The sequence below is a fragment of the Myotis davidii genome, unplaced genomic scaffold (assembly GCF_000327345.1).
Source record: "Myotis davidii unplaced genomic scaffold, ASM32734v1 scaffold125, whole genome shotgun sequence".
NCBI classification, from domain to species: domain Eukaryota; kingdom Metazoa; phylum Chordata; class Mammalia; order Chiroptera; family Vespertilionidae; genus Myotis; species Myotis davidii.
Window position 1 is genome coordinate 2,582,486 of NW_006299390.1, and position 22,370 is coordinate 2,604,855.

Here is a 22,370-nt window from a genome sequence, read left to right on the forward strand (position 1 = left end):
TTTTTTCTTTAGTGGATTACCGGTATGTTTACCGGTAATAAACTTGCACTGTTTTATGTATATGTTTGATTACATACAGCCTTGTGACAGTTTTCCTGCATGTCATAAGCATTTGAATATAAATCAAAATGTTAAAATCAAATCTGATATTGTTTTACCTTTTATTTGGTGTGTGGAAGGTGTGCAGAAGAGGGGGTAGTCTTATACGGCGAGTATATAACAAACTCTGTATTTTGAGTGGAAATGTTAGGGGGTCGTCTTATACGCCCAGTCGTCTTATACGCCGGCAAATACGGTACTTAATTCATTATGTTGCATGTGTTTTTAAAATTAATTGGTTTAATTTGCCTTCCTTGAAGCCTTAAGAAGAAACTTTCTGTGAACAAAGTAACAGAGGCTCTTGAATTAGTAAGGCCTCATTACATTTCTTTCATGGAGACTGAGGAGATTCTGACCCCTCTTGGTGCTCAGAATTGCTTTTGACTCAGGTATTGATGGATTAGGCTTAGTTAGCATGGCAGGTGAACTCTTTGAGGCTTTACTGTGTGGGAAGCCTTGGGAGTTACCTAGGAGTTAGAAAGGTAACTGAGAAACAGTACTTACTTTCAGGGAGCTTCTGGCCTCATGACTTTGCCTCTAGCATATGAACTACCTAATGGCAGAGCCTTTCCCCCCTGGATCTAGTACCTGGATTGGACAGACAGTCTGCGGCCTCTTGAATGGTGACTGAATGATGAATAGACTGGATTAAGAAATTACTTAAAGATATTGCTACGACAAATGTCTGCGATTTTGCTGCCTATGGCTTCTACTAAGACCAATACAGCTCCTAGGGCAACAGAAACTAAGGAGAAAATAAACAAATGGGACTACATCAAAATAAAAAGTTTCTGCACAACAAAAAGAAACCAACAAAATAACGAGAGCCCTCTGCATGGGAGAACATATTTGCCAATGCTATCACAGATAAGGGTTTAATCTCCAAAGTTTATAGGGAATTCATGCAACTTAACAAAAGGAAGATAAATAATCCAACCAAAAAATGGGCAAAGGACCTAAATAGATACTTTTTGAAAGTGGACATTCAGAAGGCCAAGAGACATATGAAAACATGCTCAAAGTCACTAATCATCCCAGAGATGCAAATCAAAACGACAATGAGGTATCATCACATATCTGTCAGAATGGTTATCATCAACAAATAACAAACAACAAGTGCTGGTCAGGATGCGGAGAAAAAGGAACCCTCTTGCACTGCTGATGGGAATACTACACTGCTGTAAAAAAGAAGAAATTCTTACCATTTGCAACAGCATGGTTGGAATTGGAGAGCATTATGCTAAGCGAAATAAGCCAGTCAGAGAAAGATAAATATCACATGATCTCGCTCATTTGTGGAATATAATGAACATCATAAACTGATGAACAAAAATAGATACAGAGACAGAGAAGCATCGAACAGACTCTCAAACTTCAGAGGGAAGGCAGAGGAGTGAGTATGGGTAAGAGATCAACCAAAGGACTTGTATGCATACATATAAGCATAACCAATGGACCCAGACACCAGGGGGGTGAGGGCATGTGCCTGGGGTTAGGGGAGGGTGGCTGGAGGTCAATGGGGGAAAAAGGAGACATATGTACTACTATTTGTAATATTTTAAACATTAAAAAAAAGGAAAAAAAAGAAATTACTTAAATATCCCCCTTTAACCTTTATTGTGTTATTAATTAACTATAAGAGTAAAAAAGAGGGAATTTGTGAGGACTTAAAAGGAACGAGGTTGTATTTGGTCAGAGGTAAAAGAAAAGACTTCATAGAAAATGTAATGAGGGCCTTGCCAGTTAAGATTAATTGGAATTTGGCTAAATCCTGGAGGCAGAGAAAGGGGTCTCTGGGCAGCTCTAAGTGCTTTTGTTTTCCTAACAACTGGGCTAGCTAAAAACTGATGATGGATTAGGTTAAAGAGTAGTTTGGGAGCATCATAAAGAAGATGGATATGAAGATAAGAAATTAAAGCATTCTTAGTAATACACATTTTAAAAAACATGCTCAAAGTAAAACAATAGTCTAATAGACTTTAGATTTTCTGCACACACATCATTTATCATTTCAGTGCAAATAGTTTTTCCTTTACATTCTGTGTGATTTCTGTTTCTTGCTTCATTGCTCTGTGCCCAAGGTTGAAAGAAATGATAAGGTGGACATCCTTGTCTTGTTTCTGATCGTACAGTAAATGTGTACATTTTTAAAGGATGTCTTTACCAGGTTGTTATGGGTCACAGATTTAAATGTACAGCTAAAAGTATAAAGCTTATAAAAAGAAAAACATAGGAGAACATCTTGACAACCTTGGAGAAGGGGAAGATTTCTTGGAGAGTGTACAAGAAGTATTAACTGTAAAATAAGAAAATTAATAAATTGCACTTCATAAAAATAAAAAAAAAGCTTTGCTATTTCAAATACTTTTTTGGCTGCATTTTCTGTTTATAAATATTGAATCAGCTTTACCTTGAGAGAAGCAATTATATACTCTTGGAGTTTATGGTATTTGAATTTTTATCAAAGCATTGCATTCATGTATCTTAAAAATTTCCCCTTTAACTGTGCTGGTGACAAAAAGCAGTTAAAAGACATTTTTGAGAATGAAAAGACCCCTTTAGACTAGGAGACAATACTTGCGATATGTATAGCTGAAAGAACATTACTGGCAGAGAACATCAGGAAACTTTGTGAGGTTTTGGAGAAATGTTTTTTTGTATTGATTAGAGCAGTGGTTGCCATCCTTTCGGACCTCACGGACCACCAGTGGGTCAGGAACCACTGGTTGGCGACTGCTGGATTAGAGCATAGTCATTTGTCAAACATCAGGGAATTGTGTACATAAGATACCTGACTTTCATTCTGTGTAAATTTTATTGCAGTTGAAAAAATTGCAGTAGCTACCCCTCGCTGGTGTGACTCAGTTAGTTGAGCGAGCACTGAAAGGTCACCAGTTTTATTCCCGGTCAGGGCACATGCCCAGGTTGTGTGCTCAATCCCCAGTAGGAGGCATGCAGGAGGCAGCCGATTGCTTTTTTCCCCCCATTTCCCTTCCTCTCTGACTCTAAATTCAATAAAAAACAACAACAAACAAACATAAAGTGCAGTAGGTAGTTATATCTAGATTATGGGATTTTTATAATGTGTGTATACTTTTATCTCTGTCTTGTTTTTCATGTTTTCTCTGTTGAGCACATACTTCTTTGTAAATAAAAAAAATAAATGTTTAAAAAAGAAAAACTTAGCAGTGAGGAAACACTGTAGATTTTGAACAGGGAAGTGATTTACTTAAGAAAGATTAATTTGTGAATCTTGAATGATTGGTGTTGGAGAGAATAGAGATAGAGATAGGAGAAGAGGACAAACTAAGTAAACAGCATCATAGAGGTAGCATTTTATCATTTGACAAACAATTGAATGTAGAGAGTGACAATGAAAAAGTTAATTCTTGAACCCTGGAGTGACCAGAAGAAGGTAGTGATGTCTTCTGTGAATCTTTTATTAAAAATAGACTTTGAATTTTGAAACTGATGATCATTTCTTTTTTGTTTTGGATATTGTTCAGCTACTAAAAAGCTCAGAGCCAAATGTACAACCCACCTCAAACAAGTGGACAATAACTTACAGCACTGCATTCTTCGTCCTAACTTCCCCACAACATTGTTCCATTTTATTTTTGCTGGGCTACTTTTTCTTTTTGCCCCAATTTCCTTCTAATTTTGAATCTTGTATTGTGGTTGTATAAACTGCCTCAATTCCTTATTGGAAAGAAATAGATTTGGCACTATTAACAGGAACAGTGAAATCACAGTTGGTCTGGGGAAATTTTGATGAGTTTGACTTTATTAGAGTTTAAAGAAAATGGTGATGATAGGAAAGAGGCAGCTAGAAATATGAATCTAGGGCTCAGAAGAGAGGACAAGCAAATGGTGTTGTAAAGAATTTAACATTGCTCCCAAAGGTCTAGCGGCCTCTGCCCAGATAACGTCCTTGGAAGTAATCTCTAAGTCCTTGAAATTTCCTGCCTTTTATGTGTTCTTTTTAAAAATATTTTTTTATTGATTTCAGCCCTAACCGGTTTGGCTCAGCGGATAGAGCGTCGGCCTGCGGACTCAAGGGTCTCAGGTTTGATTCTGGTCAAGAGCATGTACCTTGATTGCGGACACATCCCCAGTGGGGAGTGTGCAGCAGGTAGCTGATCGATGTTTCTCTCTCATTGATGTTTCTAACTCTCTATCCCCCTCCCTTCCTCTCTGTAAAAAAATCAATAAAACATATATAAAAAAATTTTTTTTTATTGATTTCAGAGAGGAAGAGAGAGGGAGAGATAGAAACATCAGTGATGAGAGAGAATCATTGATCTGCTGCCTCCTGCACTCCCCCCACTGGGGATCAAGCTTGCAATCCAGGCATGTACCCTGACTGGGAATCGAACCGTGACCTCCCGGTTCATAGGTTGATGCTCAACCACTGAGCCACACTTGCTGGGCTTAAGTGTCTTTTTTAACCCAAGGGGGTCATGCCAGATAGTCTAAAAATGTGATTTGTGTTAGGGGCTTTTGGAGGGTGTGTGGACCGAGGGCAGCCACGTTGCTAGTCCATCGTGTTACATAATGGAGCCCCAGTAAAAACTGTGGACTCCACGGCTGGGGTGAGCTTCTGGTTGGCAGTACTCCGTGTGCACTGTCATATATCATTGCCTGAGCAATTGACTGTCCTCACCTCCCCTGGGAGAGGAGGACTGTGCGCTCCACATTTGGGACTCTTCTAATTCTGCTTTGCATCTTGTCCCTTGACTGATTTTAATCTGTAATTCTTATGCTGTAATAAACTGTAACCACGAGAATAACAGCCTTCGGTGGGTTCTCACAGATTATTAATGATTGAAACTGAGCATGATGTTCAGAACCCTCAAACTTGCAATTGGTGGTCAGCAGTGAGGGTAGTTCTTGGGACTCCTCAACTCTTTAAAGCCACAATTATTTTGACTTTTGTTACAATAGCCAGACCTGTTTACTAATGAATACCAGTATCCATTGTTATACTCGTTGTGCAATGAGAATAGAGACTCAGAAGATGAATAATTTGCCTGAAACTGCTTATGGAGCAGGCTCTTCAAGCAGCTCAACTGTGATGCTTTCTCTTAGCATTCCTCTCTGATATGAAATCATTCGGCTTTCTCCACACCAAAAGAACGCCCAAGTCTGAACCAAGTGTGCATCCGGGACCATCTGCCTGGCTGAGCAGAGGTTAACCTCCTTTTTGGGACTCCAACCTCATCAGAGGCTGAGTTAGTTTGGGATTCATGAAACCTATATGGTAGGTCAATAAATCATAAAAATACTCATCCTCACTTAGTACCAACTTGGTTACTAGCATTTTGCATTTAAAGGCTTATGTTTGAAACTTTACATATTTAATACAACATTGTTTAGCATCAAAACAGAGGATATGTTCCACGCTATTTTATTTGTTCATCTAAAATTTTCAAATATTGCAATTCTGTCAGAAGAGGGGTCTTGTGGACTTTTCCTGAACCATACACAAGTATTACAGATTTGATAGGAAACAAATCGTAGGTAAGGGGTGGGTATTAATGAATAAAAGAGATGCGGAGAGGCTGTTCAGTGACCAGCCTTTGAGGAATTTAATGGAATACAAGAGGAGAAAGAACAAGTTGAAAGAAACAGACCTAGCAGTCAGGGACACAGTCCCTCCAGCCACCCCACAGCCCTTTTCCCTTCTCCACTTTTCCCCGCAATCTTTGTTTTTTGTTTGATTGTTTTCATTTTTAAGTCATTTTTATCTTTCAGTTGCAGTTGACATACATTACTGTGTTAATTTCAGGTGCACACCCCAGTGACTAGACATTATATAACTTCAGTGATCATCCCAATCAATCTTACACCCATCTGACATCATATGTACTTATTCGCACATTATTGACTATATTCCCTGTGCTGTAATAAAGAAGTTTCATATTTTATTAAGAGTCTGTTTTGGGTCTTTTTTAAAACCTGGTCTGCGGTAGGGGGATGGGGTCCATTTATATTGACTAGGAAGCAGTAATTGAAAACTTGCTATTTTCCCCCTCATACAGTTTTTTTTTTATTGATTATGTGAAATTCAACCCTTTAAAATGTACAGCTCACTGGTTTTTAGTATATTCACAGAATTGTGCAACTACTACCACAGAGTATTTTTATTAACTCCCTCAGAAACAACAACAACAACAACAGCAACACATGTTCATTAGCGGTCACTCCCCATTTCTCCCTCATCCCAGTCCCTGGGAAACACCAACAAACTTTCTGTCTCTATGGATTTGCTTATTCTGGACATTTTATATAGCTAGAATCATACAATATGAAGTTTTTTGTGGGTGAGTTCTTACCACATTTTCATATTGTCCCGTCTTGCACCATGTATTAGTATTGAAACCTTTTTATACCGAGTAAATTGCTATGGGTGGATATATCACATTTTATTTTATTTATCTATCAAATAATGTACATTTGGGTTGTCTCCACTTTTGGCTATTATGAATGTGCTACTTATGAACATTTGTATATGAGTTTTTGAGTGGGCCTGTTTTCATTTTTCTTTGATGTTACACCCAGGAATGGAATTGTTGGGTTGTATTGGAACTCCATGTTTAACTTCCGGAGGAAATGTTTTCCCAAAGCAGCCACATCATTGTATATTCCATTATCTATATGTGAGGGTTGCAATTTCTCAAACACCTTACCAACACTTACTCTCTTTTATTTTAGCCATCCTAGTGATATCTCATTGTGGTTTTGATTTCCCAAATGATTATTGATGTTGAGTAACTTTTAAAATGCTTATTGGCCTTTTACATATCTTTTTTGGAGTTGCTGTTTGTGGTATGTATGTGCATACACACACATGCACATACATACAGACTCACATGCTCTTATTGCTGAGGTTGTGGTTCATGATAACACATGTTGTTTTACTTATGAGGTTCCATGAGAGAGAGTTTTCCTCAGCTCTCAGCACCTGGAAAAGTGGTACTGCTCCTAATTTGTTATTAATCTTCTTAATACTGTGAATGCTATGTGCCACTATTTCCTTGTTGGCATAGTTTGAGATGGGTAAAGGCTGAGAAAGGGCCAGTGAACCTATGTATGGGGAGGGTTCCTAATGACCCATCAGTTGGGGCCAGTCATGCGAATATCAAGGTGTATTTGAGAAAGCATAATCGATTCTTTGGTAAAATTTAGCAATGGAATGAAAACTGTAGCTTGAGGGGAGTCAGAGATGGACAAGGGAGAGTTGATGTTAGGGCAGGATACCTGAGCTTATTTCTAGGCAGAAGAGAAGAAATCTGATGAGAGTTTGAAGGACTTGCAAGGAAGGAATTAAATGAGTTGGTTTTGAGATAGTGGGCTAGTCTTGAAAAAAATTGAGATCACATCTTTTTTAGAGAATGATGGAGGAGATTTTGCATAGATGTTGTGGTAAGTAAAATAAGGATTGTTCTGGTTATTGTTGCATAATGAATTATCCCAGAACTTAGAAGTGTTAAGCCAACTTTTGCTTATGATTTTATGGATCAGGCATTTAGAAAGGGCAAAGTTTGTATGGTTTACCGATGCCTCATGATATCTGGGGCCTCTACTGAGACCTCTCAAAGGCTTGAGGTGACTCAGTGTGTGGGACTAGCATGATCTGAAAGCTCACGCACATGTCTGGCCCTGGGTTTGAAGGGCTGGAAGAGTAGGACTGCCAACTGCAGGCCCTCCTTACGCTGTGCTTCTTCACTGCGTGGCGTCCTCAGAGTCAGAGCCCCAAACTGGAAGCTTTGTTGCCTTTTACAACCTCGTCTCAGAAATCACAGTCCCTTCCAGTGCGTCCTGCTGGTTCGAAGCACAGCAGAAGCCCATCACATCTACAAGGATGAGTGCAGTTCATTTTTCAGTAGTAGAAATTCAGGCTTCTAGGAAAGCAAGTGGTTTGGAAGATACAACAGTTGCGGCCTTCTTTGGAGAATACAGCCTGTCAGAAGAATGTCACAAGAAATTAATAGAAAGATGTTGCAGACTCCAAGTATATTTAGGTATGTTTAACTTTTTGTATAATTATGTCACTGCTTTTCCTATTAAAAGTAGTGACCTGTACTACTTTTCTTGGCTGGCATAGATTATGCAAACCCGAAGACCGAAGTTCACTAGCTGTGTCTAATTGCTTTGTTGGGTGCCTAACATAGGATTATGCACAAGTTGGTCCATGAGTTACACTTTCTGACGTTGATTAAACTGGAAAGCTATAATTACTCTTGGATTGTAAAACTAGGTGGGGCTTTAGAATGAGGCTCAAAAGACAGTTTTAATTTCCATATATATATATATATATATATATGTAGGAGACCTTTACTTACTGCATTTGTAGTCATTTCTCTCTAAGACCGGTGTTCTTTTACCATTTTTTAAAAATTTCTTTAGAATAATTGAGAATTGGATTATTGACAGTGGTAGTATTTTTCATTTTTACAGAAGATGTAACATACCTGGGAACGTGCCTGTAATTGTGTGGTTGAATAAGACATTGCAATGTGCTGTGATACACCCTTGTACCCTCTTGATCCCATGGGAGCCTAAAATAACAATAGGTCTTGACTTCTTGAAATAAGTTAATCTTTCAGTTATATTTTTATGTCTGAGTGTGTGTAATTATGGCCTTTGGTTGTAAGTAGTCAGTGAACTTCTTTCAGAGTTCTTTTACTTTAGTTACTAAGAGAAATTTTTTTTTAGTTGTAAAAGAGATCTCAGTATTTTTCAAGTGTCTTCTGACTTCTGAATTTTCCATGTATCCAACTAAGACTTTCTCATTCTAAGATCAGTTGTTTCCCAAGTTTATAATTTAATATATTGTACTTTTACGTATCCAGAATATATAAGAATCAGGAAATGAGTCCCAGTCCTAGCTGGTTTGGCTCAGTGGATAGAGCACTGGCCTGTGGACTAAAGGGTCCCATGTTCGATTCCTGTCAAGGGTACTTGCCCTGGTTGAGGGCTTGATACCCAGTAGGGGGCATGCAGGAGGCAGCAGATCATTGATTACCTCTCATTGATGTTGCTATCTCTCTCCCTTACCCTTCCTCTCTGAAATCTATATATATCCCAAATCTTTGAATACAAATGAACACTGTCCAAGTTCATATACTGAAGCTCATGTTTACTATGGAGAGAACCCCCATTTAAAATCTTAGATCTCTATTTACTCTTCCCTTGCTCACAAAACAAGTAGAAGGCTTGAAACAAAAAAGAAGAGCATGTACTTCCTCCTAGAGCAGACCTGTGCCTTTCCCTTCCCCCTCCCCTTCTCCCACAGGCATCTCCTAAACTCCAAGGGTCCCCACGAGACTTGCAACCAGAGGAGCAATGGGCAGCAGCAGCTTGTCTGGGCTTACCCCTGAACCTGTCTCCAAGGCTCCCTTTCTCTGACTTTCCGGGGAGCTGAAGGCAGCCCCACTTTGGCTCACTTCAGTCACCGTGACTATTTCTCAGTGAGCCAAGGCAGCCCACCTAGGCTCTCTCCTGTTGCATCTTCTGTCCTAAGCCCTTCCTTGTTTCACCATCCCCAGCTTTAAAGCTGAGTCAGTATGTTTGTATTCATTCAAACTGACCTTCATTTCTAAAGGTCATATATGTCAGTGGTCTCCAACTGATGGTCCATGGACCACTGGTGGTCCATGAGGTCCGAAAGGTTGGCGACCACTGATATGTATAACTAACTGTTATATATATGAAGTCCTGAAGAATATTTTTCTCATGGGCCCACTGAGAAATCTATTAAAAAAAAAAAGTTCATACAATTAAAATTTGCCGAGACCGGTTTGGCTCAGTGGATAGAGCGTCGGGCTGCGGACTGAAGGGTCCCAGGTTCGATTCCGGTCAAGGGCATGTACCTGGGTTGTGGGCACATCCCCAGTGGTGGGTGTGCAGGAGGCAGCTGATCGATGTCTCTCTCTCATCGATGTTTCTAACTCTCTATCTCTCTCCCTTTCTCTCTGTAAAAAATCAATAAAATGTATTTAAAAAAAAAAATTAATGTAGAGGCACTGATATAAAGACTGATTTTAGCCCTGGTCGGTATAGCTCAGTTGGTTGGAGCATCGTCCTATACACAGAAAGGTCTCAAATTTGGTTCCCAGTTGAGGCACAGACCCAGATTGTGGGTTCGATCCCTGGTTGGGGTGCATATATGAGGCAACCTCTCAATTAATGTTTCTCTCTCTCAGATCAACAAAAATATATCCTTAGGTAATGATTTTTTTAAAAAAAGACTGATTTCATTAATCGACAAAATTAAATCTCTGGAATATTTATTTTACAACATACTATTAATTAGGAATATTAATTAGACAACCAGATGGACTTTAAACAATTTGTGTATAGTTTTGAAAGACTGCATTTTTTCAGTTTAAAGGTAAAATTTTTATAACAACATATTTTAATGGAGCAATGGTCTAGATCAGGGGTGGGCAAACTTTTTGACTCGAGGGCCACAATGGGTTCTTAAACTGGACTGGAGGGCCGGAACAAAAGCATGGATGGAGTGTTTGTGTGAACTAATATAAATTCAAAGTAAACATCATTACATAAAAGGGTACGGTCTTTTTTTTTTTTTTTTTAGTTTTATTCATTTCAAACGGGCCTGATCCGGTCTGCGGGCCGTAGTTTGTCCACGGCTGGGCTAGATTCTTCTATCAAAGATATACTGAAGGAGCAAAATGGCACTGTGTATTTAAGAAACAATGGAAAGTGTTGGTAATGGTTACAAAATGGGTCCATTATCTCTCTTAGTGGTGAATTCTGAGATATGTAGGGTATTAGTATGTTCAAAATAATTTCAGTGAAATTGGACTTTTAGTTGTTGGTGTATGTATGAGAAAACTTGTGACCCAGGTTACAGAGTCAAGTACATCGAGACTTGGTCGTCTGAAAACAGCCACTAGCCCCTTCTGATCTGATGTTAACCTCTGTGCATTTTAAGGACTTCGCTGCACACCCCGCCTCACCCCTCCTCCACCCTAGGTGCATTTAAACCACTGTGTTCTCAAGTATTCTCACTAAATAGAGAAATGATTCAGGCTTATCCTAAAATACAGAAATTAGGCTTTTAGATTCTGGCTTGCCCCAGAGAGTAGTGTGACTTGCATTTCCACTGTGGGCTCAGTCATTCTTGAGGGAATCTTCTAGAAAAGTAGGAATGTCAACATCAGTATATTTTAGAAAAATTTTGCTGTAGCTATAAAACTATAGTACTAACATGATAAGAAACCTGGATTATTGATTATAAGGCAGAAGAATTCCTTTATTTTTATTTGATTTTTGTTTAGAATCAGATTCCAACTTTGTAAATGTATGGAGCTATCAGTGTACTTTAATCTCCTAAATGTTTGTGGGTCCCATGATTGCTGTGTTCAGTATTTTATAAATATTCCTCTTCTTATCAGCTTGCCTTAAGTACCACACATTTTAATTTTGCAGTATAATAAAAGTATAATTGTTCTGTGCAATTCCCTTAGCAGTGTTTTTATATGATACTAAAGGCCCAGTGCACAAAAATTTGTGCACTTGGGGGTCCCTCAGCCCGGCCTGTACCCTCTCGCAATCCGGGACCCCTCGGGGGATGTCTGACTGTTGCTGAGAGGCGGTAGAGGCTCCCACCACTGCCACTGCACACGCAGCTGCAGCAGTCAACCCAGCTTATGGCTGAGCGGAGCCCACCCTGAGAGAGCCCACTGACCACCAGGGGGCAGCTCCTGCATTGAGCGTTTGCCTCCTGATGGTCAGTGTGCGTCAATAGTGACTGGTCATTCCTGGTGGTTCTGCCGTTAGGATCCATTTGCATATTACCCTTTTATTATGTAAGATTACTTGAGTTGCATTTAAATTATTAGCTCACTTTTTTCCCATCTGGTCATGATAAATTAAGGGAAATTGCCTTAAGGATATACTGTATTGTTAGAACTTTTTCACAATTCACAATGAAAGTCTAAACGTGAAACTCTCCAGGCTCCTCACAGTTAGATCCCAATGTGCTACTGTTCTTGTTTTCTTTCTTAGCATCAAACAGAACTCTATATTGTACTGTAAACATGCTTTCTCACTATTATAATTTTCCTCGTATTATCTTTTTCCTTTTGTTGTTTTCTCTGTTTTTCTGTTAGAGTTAACTTAGATTAATTTTAGCTCACATTTTACACAAGTAAAGCCTTTCCCTCTTCTCCCTCACATCCTACCATGGAGTAGAGAACCACCTACCTCACATTCATTTCTGTCTTTCTTGTGTCATGTTCTTGTGCTTTCTTGTGTATTTGTTCCAATTCAGGTACTATATGCTAGGAATACTGTCCCTCTCCTCAAAGTGTTTATAATCTCCTGGGAAAGACAGATGAGAATATGAATAATTAAAATACATTGTGTGGTGTTGTGTAACAGAACATAAGGTGGAATGGAAGTGCGTAAGAGAAGCACGGGAAAGGAGGGAGGCTCCTTCTCAGCCAGGAAAATCAGGAAATGTTTTCCAAGAGGGAGCCTTGTTTGAGCTTGTTTATTGTGAGGGATTAGTACTGTTATTTGTATCCTAACACTTAACATACTTGAGACATTTTACAAATATATAGAATACAATAAACAAATAGATGAAGAAAATATATAGTAGAAATAATTAAGTAAACTCAGATTAAGGTTAATACATACAGATTTAGTCATAAAGATATGTATAAATTGGGAGTGTTGCAAATTTGCCTCTGGGTTTCTTAGTCATCAAAGCAAGGAACGAAATGCAGTGATTTTAAGACTTAGAGTTTTCATAAGATGAAAACAAACCAACCATTCTAAACAAGACTGTATTTTCCTGATGCCAAAGATAAATTCATCACAAACCAAGACTTTTCTGAGATTTTTAACCTTCTTGCAAGCCAATAAGTTAGTTGGCCACAGTTTCGTGGGTGCTTAGACGGGAGATTCCTGGGTCAAAGACAAAGGACTTGATTACTCACCGCACCAGAAGCAGCCTGGGCTTCATGTTCATACTGGTTTCCCTTGCCCTCCAAATCCAACCAGAGCCATGTGGAGGCAGGCCCAGGTGGGTGCTTTGCTCACCATGGGTTTGTACTGTAGCTAAGGAACTCTAAACATAGGAGTCCCAATCCTTTATGAGCCAGACCTGCCCACCTTTGTTCACCAGGGAGATGTTTATTATCCTGGACAGCAGACCAGCCTCTTCTCTTCTCTAGAGGATGGTAGCATGTCTATTTTCCAAGGTGATTCAGCTTAGAAACCTTTGAAAAATCATTTGTAACAAAGGCCATCGATGTCTCTGTTTAAAAGATTTGCAGAAGTATGGTGGGTTCTGGGTCAGGTTCTCTGAGGTTACAGTCCAGCTGTCAGCTTGGGCTGCAGTCCTCTGAAGGCCTGACTGGATCCGAAGCATCTGCCTTCCTGCTCATACTGGTGGTTGTGGGTTCCATCCTTCACTGCTGTTCACTAGACCCTTCAGCACCTCCACAGGGCCTCTCCATAGGGCAGACTGCTCACAGCAAGGCAGCGGGCTTATCAGAGAGAGCACCCAAGATAGAAGCCAGTCTTCATCACCAGTCTTTGTATGTCTGGGGAAGTGACATTAAATTTGAATGTTGAAAAGTCTTGATTCTCTTATTTTAATGTTTGGCTAAATCATTGATAAAGACAAGTTAATTTCTTTCTCTTCATTGATATTTGACAACTAACTATAAATCATTATCGTATGTGGAATATCAAAAACCTTTTGTTAATTGGGCTATCCTAATTAATTAGATTACACTTTGGGACAGTTTTACTATTTTAAATAGGAATAGCCGGTATGCTCAACCCTGGCCTGCTGACCCTTTAATCACAGTGGGGTGGGTAATGACAGAAGAAGAGTAAACACTTATGAGGGCACTTAATATGTGTCCAGGTATGGCTCTGAGTGAGGTAGGGGCAAGTACCCAGAGAAATAAAGTAATTTGCTCAATGTCTCATAGCTAGTAAATGCCAGTGCTACGATTTAAATCAGCATTCCTGAATTTAAGTACCAATCTGTATAAGTAATTGACAGTTGGCAGAAGCTTGAAATTGTCTGTTGGCCTTTATTAACATTTCAAATATGCAAAGTTTCTCAATCTATGAATTGAACTTAAATCTCTGTAGCCCTCCTGCAAAAGTTGCTTTTTGCATACATGATACTTACCTTATGTTCAAGTGATTTTTCTTGTTACCTCCTTAGATTCTAGATAACGGGAATCCTGTCTTTTGGAGCATTTCCCTTTGCTCTGGTTTTTTACCTAGAGCTCTCTCTTACTCATTAGTGTTACAGGAACATTGGGTGAAGGAGAGATTAATTTACATGTAAGAATTTTCAATGACAGTTTTTCTGACTGACAGCTTTTAAACCCCCACACACACCCCTCCCCCAAGCCTCAGTCCTCTAGAGTTTAATAGTTGTGTCTAAAGATTCATTATTACTAATTTTTTTCCAGTGGATTGTAGGGCTTTTCCCCCTGCTTCTTTTTTGTATTTAGTATTGTTAATGTTTCTACTGGGGTGTGTGTGATTTAAATTGCACTTTAAATTACTAATAATGAGAATAGTGTATTCTTAGATTTCAACATTTTTATTTGATCTACAAACATTTTTCACAACTCGAGATATGGCTGTCAAATTTTAGGAAGTATATATGATAAAATTTTAAATCTACAACATAATTTGTAACCTAAATTATGGTTACTGAAGACTAGTTGTAAAATTTTGTTTATGAAGGCCAATTACAATAGGTTCTTATGAATCATTGATAGTCAAACCATTTTCAACTTAGGCAATACTTTAGCTGTTTTCTTCTTCTTTTTTTAATCTTCACCTGAGAACATGTTCATTGATTTTTTAGAGAGAGTGGAAGGGAGAAAGAGAGATCAATGTGAAAAAGAAATATAGATCTGTTGCCTCCCACACATGCTCTGACCGACCAGGGCTAGGATTGAGCCCGTGACCTAGGCATGTGCCCTGACAGGGAAATTAACCCAGAACCTCTGCTCCAACAAACTGAGCCACCTCTCTCCTCCCCACCCCCTCTCTCACCTCCCCATAGGTATGCCCACTTCGTTCAGTTCCACTTGTTCAAAAGTCTGTTCTTTTCCAATTTAACTGCCTTTGCACCTTTTAATGAAATTAGTGCTTTATATTTTTATATGAGTATTCAAATTAATTGTCACTTTCTACAACAAACCCTGTTGGAATTTAGACTGAAAATAAAATGAATCTAAAAGTCAGTTTGGGGAGAGTTGGCATCTGAACAATATTGAGATTTCTAACCCATGAACTCCATTTATTTAGGCTTTCTTTAATTTCCTTTAACAGTGTTTTGCAAGTTTTCATTATTCAGGTTATTCTCATATTTTTGGTCAGATTTATCCCTAAGTATTTCATATTTTGTATGCTATTATACATGATATATTTTTAAGATTTCAATTTCCCACTGTTTATTGCTGGTATGTAGAAATACAATTGGTTTTTATATCTTGAGCTAATATTTTATTACCTGACTTTACTTACTTTTTAGTTTAAGTAGGTGGTTTTTTTTGTTTTGTTTTGTTTTTTCTTTTGCAGATTTCTTCAGCTTTCCCTTGTAGACAGTCCTATTGTCTGTGAATAGTTTTATTTCTTCCTTTCCAGTCTGGATTATATTTATTTAGTTTTTTGCCTGATTATACTGCCCAGAACTTTTAAGTACAATGTTAAATAGAAGTAGTTTCATTCCTGGAATAGACCTCACTTGATCATGAAATTTTATCCCTTTTATATGTTGTTTAAATTAGATTTGATGAAATTTTGTCTAGAGTTTTAGTATCTACATCATGAAGAAAATTGGTCTATAGCTTTCTTAAAATGTCTTTGCCAGGCTTTGGAGTAAAAAGTAATGCCGACTTCATAGCATGAGTATGGAGTATTTCCTCCTCTTTAGTTTTCAGGAAGAATGTTACTACCCCCCTCAAGCCCTCAGTAAATGTTTGGGAGTCCCTGCCCAGTGTTGCTTAGTTGCTTGGGTGTTGTTCCATGCACCAAAAGGTTGCCAGTTCAATTCCCAGTCAGGGCGTATGCCCGAGTTGAGGGCTTCATCCCCAGTAGGGCGCATGCAGGAGGCAGCTGATCAATGATTCTCTCTCTTCATTATGTTTTTCTCTCTCTCCCTCTCCCTTCCTCTCTGAAATTAAAATAAAAAATAGTAGAGGTAGAGCTTTACAGTTTTCTTGGGTGTGCTGGGGGACTAGGAGTGGGAAAAGAAGCCAGGGCAGTGAGCTTAATGATTGCTTAACAGTCCGTTCTTGTTCTCTCTTGTTTGTAATGCAATCTAGTTTTTATTCTTTAAGAATAAAAGGAAAACTTATAGGCAATAAAACATCAACTCAAACCCTAAGTCGTCGTATTCTTCCAGTGCTTGATGCTTTCTGGAGCTCTGCCTGATGCCCTGAGCAGTTCCGGGCTAGCACTGTGGTTGTCCTGTGTCCTGTACTGCCCTCTGGTCCCGCAGGAAGGAGAGGAGGGGGGGTCTTTGTCTCGTCTGTGACTGTTCTCAAGGTTCCTTATGTGCTGGACACTGTGGTGGGCCAGGGGGTGTCCACTGCTAATAGTCATTCTGATGTACATTGTTTGCTAATCGCAGGGGATTGGAGAATTTTCTGAGCATGATTGGAGTTTCTGTTTTCTCTGGTTTTTGGGGTGTTGGGTACTTGTGTGGTCTGCCCTGGTAGCATGAGTGTTCGTTACCATTCTGTGAAAAGAGATTGAAAAATGGTCAGAGGAGACTTGTTTTCTGTTGTGATATGTGAGTTTGAATATAAAAATTATAAAATATAAATTTGTATGTCAAGTTTTCAAAATAAAAGGATATGTATTTAGCACTTTGAATTGTTTTTATATTTGTATTTAAAAATTTTTATGTTTCTCTTGTTTCGTTGTCCTATTTTTAGGCACAATATTCTTAGCTATCTTGTGGGCTTCTGAGATAACTGGACTAAGTAATTTCTTTTGTTCAACTTTCAAAGTCCCATTGAGAAAAGGAGCATTTGAGGAGCATTTGTGTGATTGCATTGAAAAGAGTGCTCTTCTATTTTTGTTCACCTCTACACACTGTGGCTCTTTTAGAATTCAAATCTGAAACATACAATAGTGATAGAAGTTTCTTTTCTTTATGTCTAATTAAATTGTTTTCACTCATGAGTGGGGGGCGTGGGGGCAATAGGGGGATAAGGACACATATGTAATACCTTAATCAATAAAGAAATTTAAAAATTTGTTTTTAAATTTAGACTGTAATGTTAGCAATACTATGCAGTTAAGTATTAAACGGCTTTTAATTAAGCTATCAAGTGTTCCTTGTGGACTAAGACTGTCCTCCAGTTGTTAAATATGTAGTGCATTTCTTTCTTTTATTTTTTTATCCTCACCCAAGGAAGAAAGAAACATTGATACATCGATTGGCTGCCTCCTGTACGTGCACCGACCAGGGATGGGACCTGCATTTGGTATATGGGACGACTTGCACTAACTGAGCCACTTGGCCAGGGCTGGAGTGCATTTCTTACTGGTGAACAGGCCATGGACTTAGGAGTCAGCCATTTTCCAGCCCTAAACTATTATTTACTGTCTCTGAGATTGTGTCTACTGCATCAGTGTAAAAATAACACCGTCTGCACTGGCCAGTGTAGCTCATTAGTGTGTCATTCCTTGCACCAAAGTGTTGTGGGTTTAATTGCCAGTCAAGACACATACCCAGGTTTTGGGTTCAATGCCCCGTTGGGGCATATATGGGAGGCAGCCGATCTCTCTCTCTCTCTCGCTCTCTCGCTCTCTCGATGAAAGACATATCCTTGGGTGAAAATAAAATAAAAGAAGGAAGTAAGTATTATTTCCTATGTACTTTGTGCTGTGAAATATTACTAGTTCTTTGGAGAAATGGGTTCATTAGCAGATATGTCTGGAATTGGCAGCCCACTCTCCTCTCAGAGGCTCCTGCTGTGTGTTAAGTGGCTCTGAGAAACACTTTGGTCAAGAAATCTGCTTTAAGTTCTTTCTCATTTCCCAAACAGAACTTCTCCTTTCTTCCTTTCCCCTCCTCTGCTTCCCCTGTGGAATACCTGCAACATATTTTAGTTAATTTCTTTATTATTTTTTTCAATCTCCACCTGACAATATGTTTTTATTGATTTTTAGAGAGAGGAATGGAAAGAGATGGGGAGAGAAAACATTGATGTGAGAGAGGAAAACTATTGGTTGCCTCCCCCACACGCCCTGCCTGGAAATTGAACCGTAACCTTTTGGTGTATGGGATGATGTTCCAAGCAAGCGAGCCCCGGCCAGGGCTATTTTAGTTTCATTGAACTTGGCTTTGAGAATAAAGTGCCTAGGAGAGTGCCCCTAATTCATACTTGAAAATCATAGTTTACTTCCCTCTTAGTATTAATTTTAATGGTTTAAAAACTGTAAATTCAGAGCCTATTTTAATTTTAGTTTAACCTTCTAAGGAGGTAAGCCATTTTTTCTTTCAGTTTTATTGAGATACTAGAGCAGGGGTGGGCAAACTTTTTGACTCGAGGGCCACAATGGGTTCTTAAACTGGACCGGAGGGCCGGAACAAAAGCATGGATGGAGTGTTTGTGTGAACTAATACATGTTAACACTGCTGCTGGTGAAGGAGCGGAGGGGAGAGCAAGAGAACCCTCCGCTCTTTCGGCTCTGTGGGCCGGATAGAACAGCCAAATGGGCCGGATCCGGCCTGCGGGCCGTAGTTTGCCCACGGCTGTACTAGAGGCCCAGTGCATGAATTCATGCACAGGTGGGGTCCCTCGGCCAGGCTGGCGATCGGGGCCGATTGGGGTATTGGGGGCTGGCCGGCTGAGGAGTGTCTGGCACTCTTGCCCAGTTCCAATCAGCCAAGACCCCAGCAGCAAGCTAACCTACAGGTCGGAGCGTCTGCCCCCTAGTGGTCAGTGCACGTCATAAAGACTGGTCGAGTGGTTGACCAGTCAACCAATTGGTCGGACACTTAGCATATTATGCTTTTATTATCTATATATATAAAAGCCTAAGTGACCATCACAACCGAATGGATGACCGAACAGGCTGTGTGGGGCAACCAGGCCAGCAGGGAGGTTAGTGAGGGGACAACCAAATGACTGAGCAGCAGGTTGCAAAGATGGCGGCACCCACAGCCAATAAGGAGGGAATATGCTAACTTACTGCCACGCCTTCAAAGATGGGGGTGCCCAGTCCCCTCAGCCCTGCCTCCGGATCCACCCAGTCCCCTCACCCCCCCAGCCGCCCAGAGCCTCTCGAGGCTCAGGTAACCAAGGCCGGCCGAGGCTTGTGCTACCGTCAGTGGCAGCAGCAGAGGTGTGATGGGGCGTCACCTTCCCCAGATCACCTGGTCGCCTCCCACCCCTGAGGGCTCCCAGACTGTGAGAGGGGCAGGCCTGGCTGAGGGACCCCCCTCCAGTGCATGAATTTTCATGCACCGGGCCTCTAGTATAGGATAATTGACATACAACATTGTGCAAGTTTAAGGTGTAACAGCTTAATGACTTAACATGTGTGTATATTGCAAAATGATTACCACAGTGTGTTTTGTTAACACCCACCCTTCCATTAAATAATTTCCTATTTTCATTTATAATTTACTATCTTTTAGTTCATTTTTTTTTTAACCCAAAATATTGTTACAGACTTTGATATTAAAATCGAAGGAAAGCAAGTACAGTGGTATGAGAGTAAGAATCTTAGAAAATGTGTCTACTCAAATTTTTGCTTCATTAATTCAACAGTTTAAGTATTTATATTCATAGTATTTCTTGAAGTATTACTCCTAGCCCTGTGGAAGTTACAGAGGGATTAAAAGAATTGGCTTAGGTACTTACTGCACCTGCTTTGAGCTGCTCAAAAACAGGCACAAACCATCTATGTCTTCTTTTTAAAATTTGTTACTGAATTTATAGGGGTGACATTGGTTAATAAAATTATAGGTTTCAGATGTACAATTCTATAATACACAATCTGTATATTGTATTGTGTGTTCACCATCCAAACTTGTTTCCTTCTGTAACCGTTTATCCCCCCTTTACACTCTTCTATCCCCCTCCATCCCCACCCCTCTTTCCACCATACTGTGGTCTGTGTCTATGAGTTGTTGTTTTGTTTCTTTTTGTTACTTTGTGGGGTTTTTTCCATAATCCCTTCACCGTTTTCATCCAGACTGTCCTGTGATAGCTGTCAGTCTGTTCTCTGTACTTCTCTGTCTTAGTGATTTATAAGAATTTTGCAGATTTAAAAAAGGAAAACAAATTTAAAAAGGGAAAATAGCATCTTTGCAATAAGGAAGTGGTAAATGCTAAGAGAGTATAAAATAGAAAAGTATTATGTTTGTTTCAGAAAAATATTGGAAAAGATACAGAGAATAAAATATAGGTTAAAAGAGTGAAAGCAATTTTATATCAAGCTGTTTGTTGCTTACATCCTCCTCCTAGACTTTTTGTTTGTTTCACAGAAATGCTGTATTATACATGCTACTTTGTAGCCTCCTTATTTTATTTACAAATGCAAAGTGAAGGTCTTTTTATGCCAGATGTCCGTGAAGGACCCTTCCCTCCCCAAAAGTCTACCTTAACATGGTACAGCCTCCCTCCCTCTCTAACCTATTTTCAAGGCAGGAGTTTGAAGTTGGAGGAAGAAGGGCGAGAGGAGCAAGCTATGTTGGAGGGTGAATTGCACCAGTGGGGTCCCTTAGCCTGGTCTACGGGATCGGACCGAAAACGGCTCTTTGATATTTCCTGAAGGGTCCCGGATTGCAAGAGAGTGCAGGCCAGGCCAAGGGACCCCACTGGTGTATGAATTTGTGCACTGGGCCTCTCTCTAGTGCACAATCGAGGCTGGGAAGGGATGCGGGAGGTTGGCCAGCGGGGGTTGGGGGGGGGGTAGAGAGGGTTGCGTGGGAGGGTTCCAGGGTGTGTCCTGATCAGCCGGACGCCAGCAGTAAGCTAACTATTTGGTTGGAGCATCTGCCCCCTAATGGTCAGTTCACATCATAGGGACCAGTCGACTGTCTGTCTCCTGGTGGTCAGTGCACATCATAGCAAGTGGTTGAGTGACCTTAGCATATTATTAGCATATTACGCTTTGATTGGTTGAATGAATGACCAGACACTTAGCATATTAGGCTTTTATTATATAGGACTTCTTGTTAGTGTATGCAGAATTATGCAGGATACCCAGCCTTTATTTTGGTGAGTTATATTGTACTGACCTAACAAGATTGGTGTTTAACTTATAAGGTTGTTTGGAAATGTCAGGAGCTAGTGTGCATATTATTTACACCTAGACTTAAATATAAAACCTTAAGTAAGTGTTATGAAGTGCTGGGTGGTTTATTGCCTTTCTAATTAACTTAGTAGAAAGGCAAAGGACACTTTTCTTTTGATGAAAATTCTTGAAAAATGTTACACTATTAAATATATTTTAATCTAATTTTATTATTTGCAGCTTTCTTTAATGGTATCAAGAACTGACAAAGGAAGAGATGATATTCTGTTACTATTTTTCTGAAATTACTATTCTTTTTTTAAATAAAAGGTGGCTATCATCCAGTGAAAATTGGAGACCTTTTCAATGGCCGGTATCATGTTATTAGGAAGCTAGGATGGGGACACTTCTCTACTGTCTGGCTTTGCTGGGATATGCAGTAAGTATTCTTTGTCATTTGTTATCTTGATTCCTGGCATATTCGTCATCTTTATTTTACTACAAGCTATGACTGAGGGCACAGCTGCTTCTGTTGTGCAGTGTTAAGTGCTTTGCAAAGGCCTGCCCTGCCCTAGCTAAACATTTCCCCCCTCAGTTTGAAGTTCATTTTCCTGTTATCTTAAAATATTAACTTTCCTCTGCCTTTATATCTGAGGCTTATTCATTGAAATTATAGCAGGATCATATTTTTTCCCCCAAATTTATTTATACCAAAATACCCCACAACTCATTTACATATAAATTAACACATAGACCTTCCAAATCAGTGGTTTCTGATTCCTTTTTAAAGCTATGACCTATAGCATGAAACGCCATTGCAACCCAATATAAATATGCATTTGAGTTTTGTGTGTGTGTGTCTGTGTGTATGTGAAGTGAAACTAGTGTTACAAGATACTTACTTTCATTATATGTGATGAATGACATTTTCTAGTTTACCTCATTTTATGAAGAAAAAACAGAAACAACTATAAGGGATTATTCTCCCC

General features: G+C 39.5%; 1 protein-coding gene across 3 annotated transcripts in view; it reads left to right on the forward strand.

Moving 5' to 3' along the window:
• Positions 1-22,370, forward strand: part of SRPK2 (SRSF protein kinase 2) — a 148,349-nt gene that overhangs the window by 68,960 nt on the left and 57,019 nt on the right. For all 3 annotated transcript variants that reach the window (XR_001515750.1, XM_006774891.2, XM_015571221.1), the window contains exon 3: positions 21,712-21,820. Coding sequence is in view for 2 of the 3 variants with exons in the window: in XM_006774891.2 (XP_006774954.1) it covers positions 21,712-21,820 (109 nt within the window). In the remaining variant the exon portion in view is untranslated. The remainder of the gene's footprint in view (positions 1-21,711; positions 21,821-22,370) is intronic.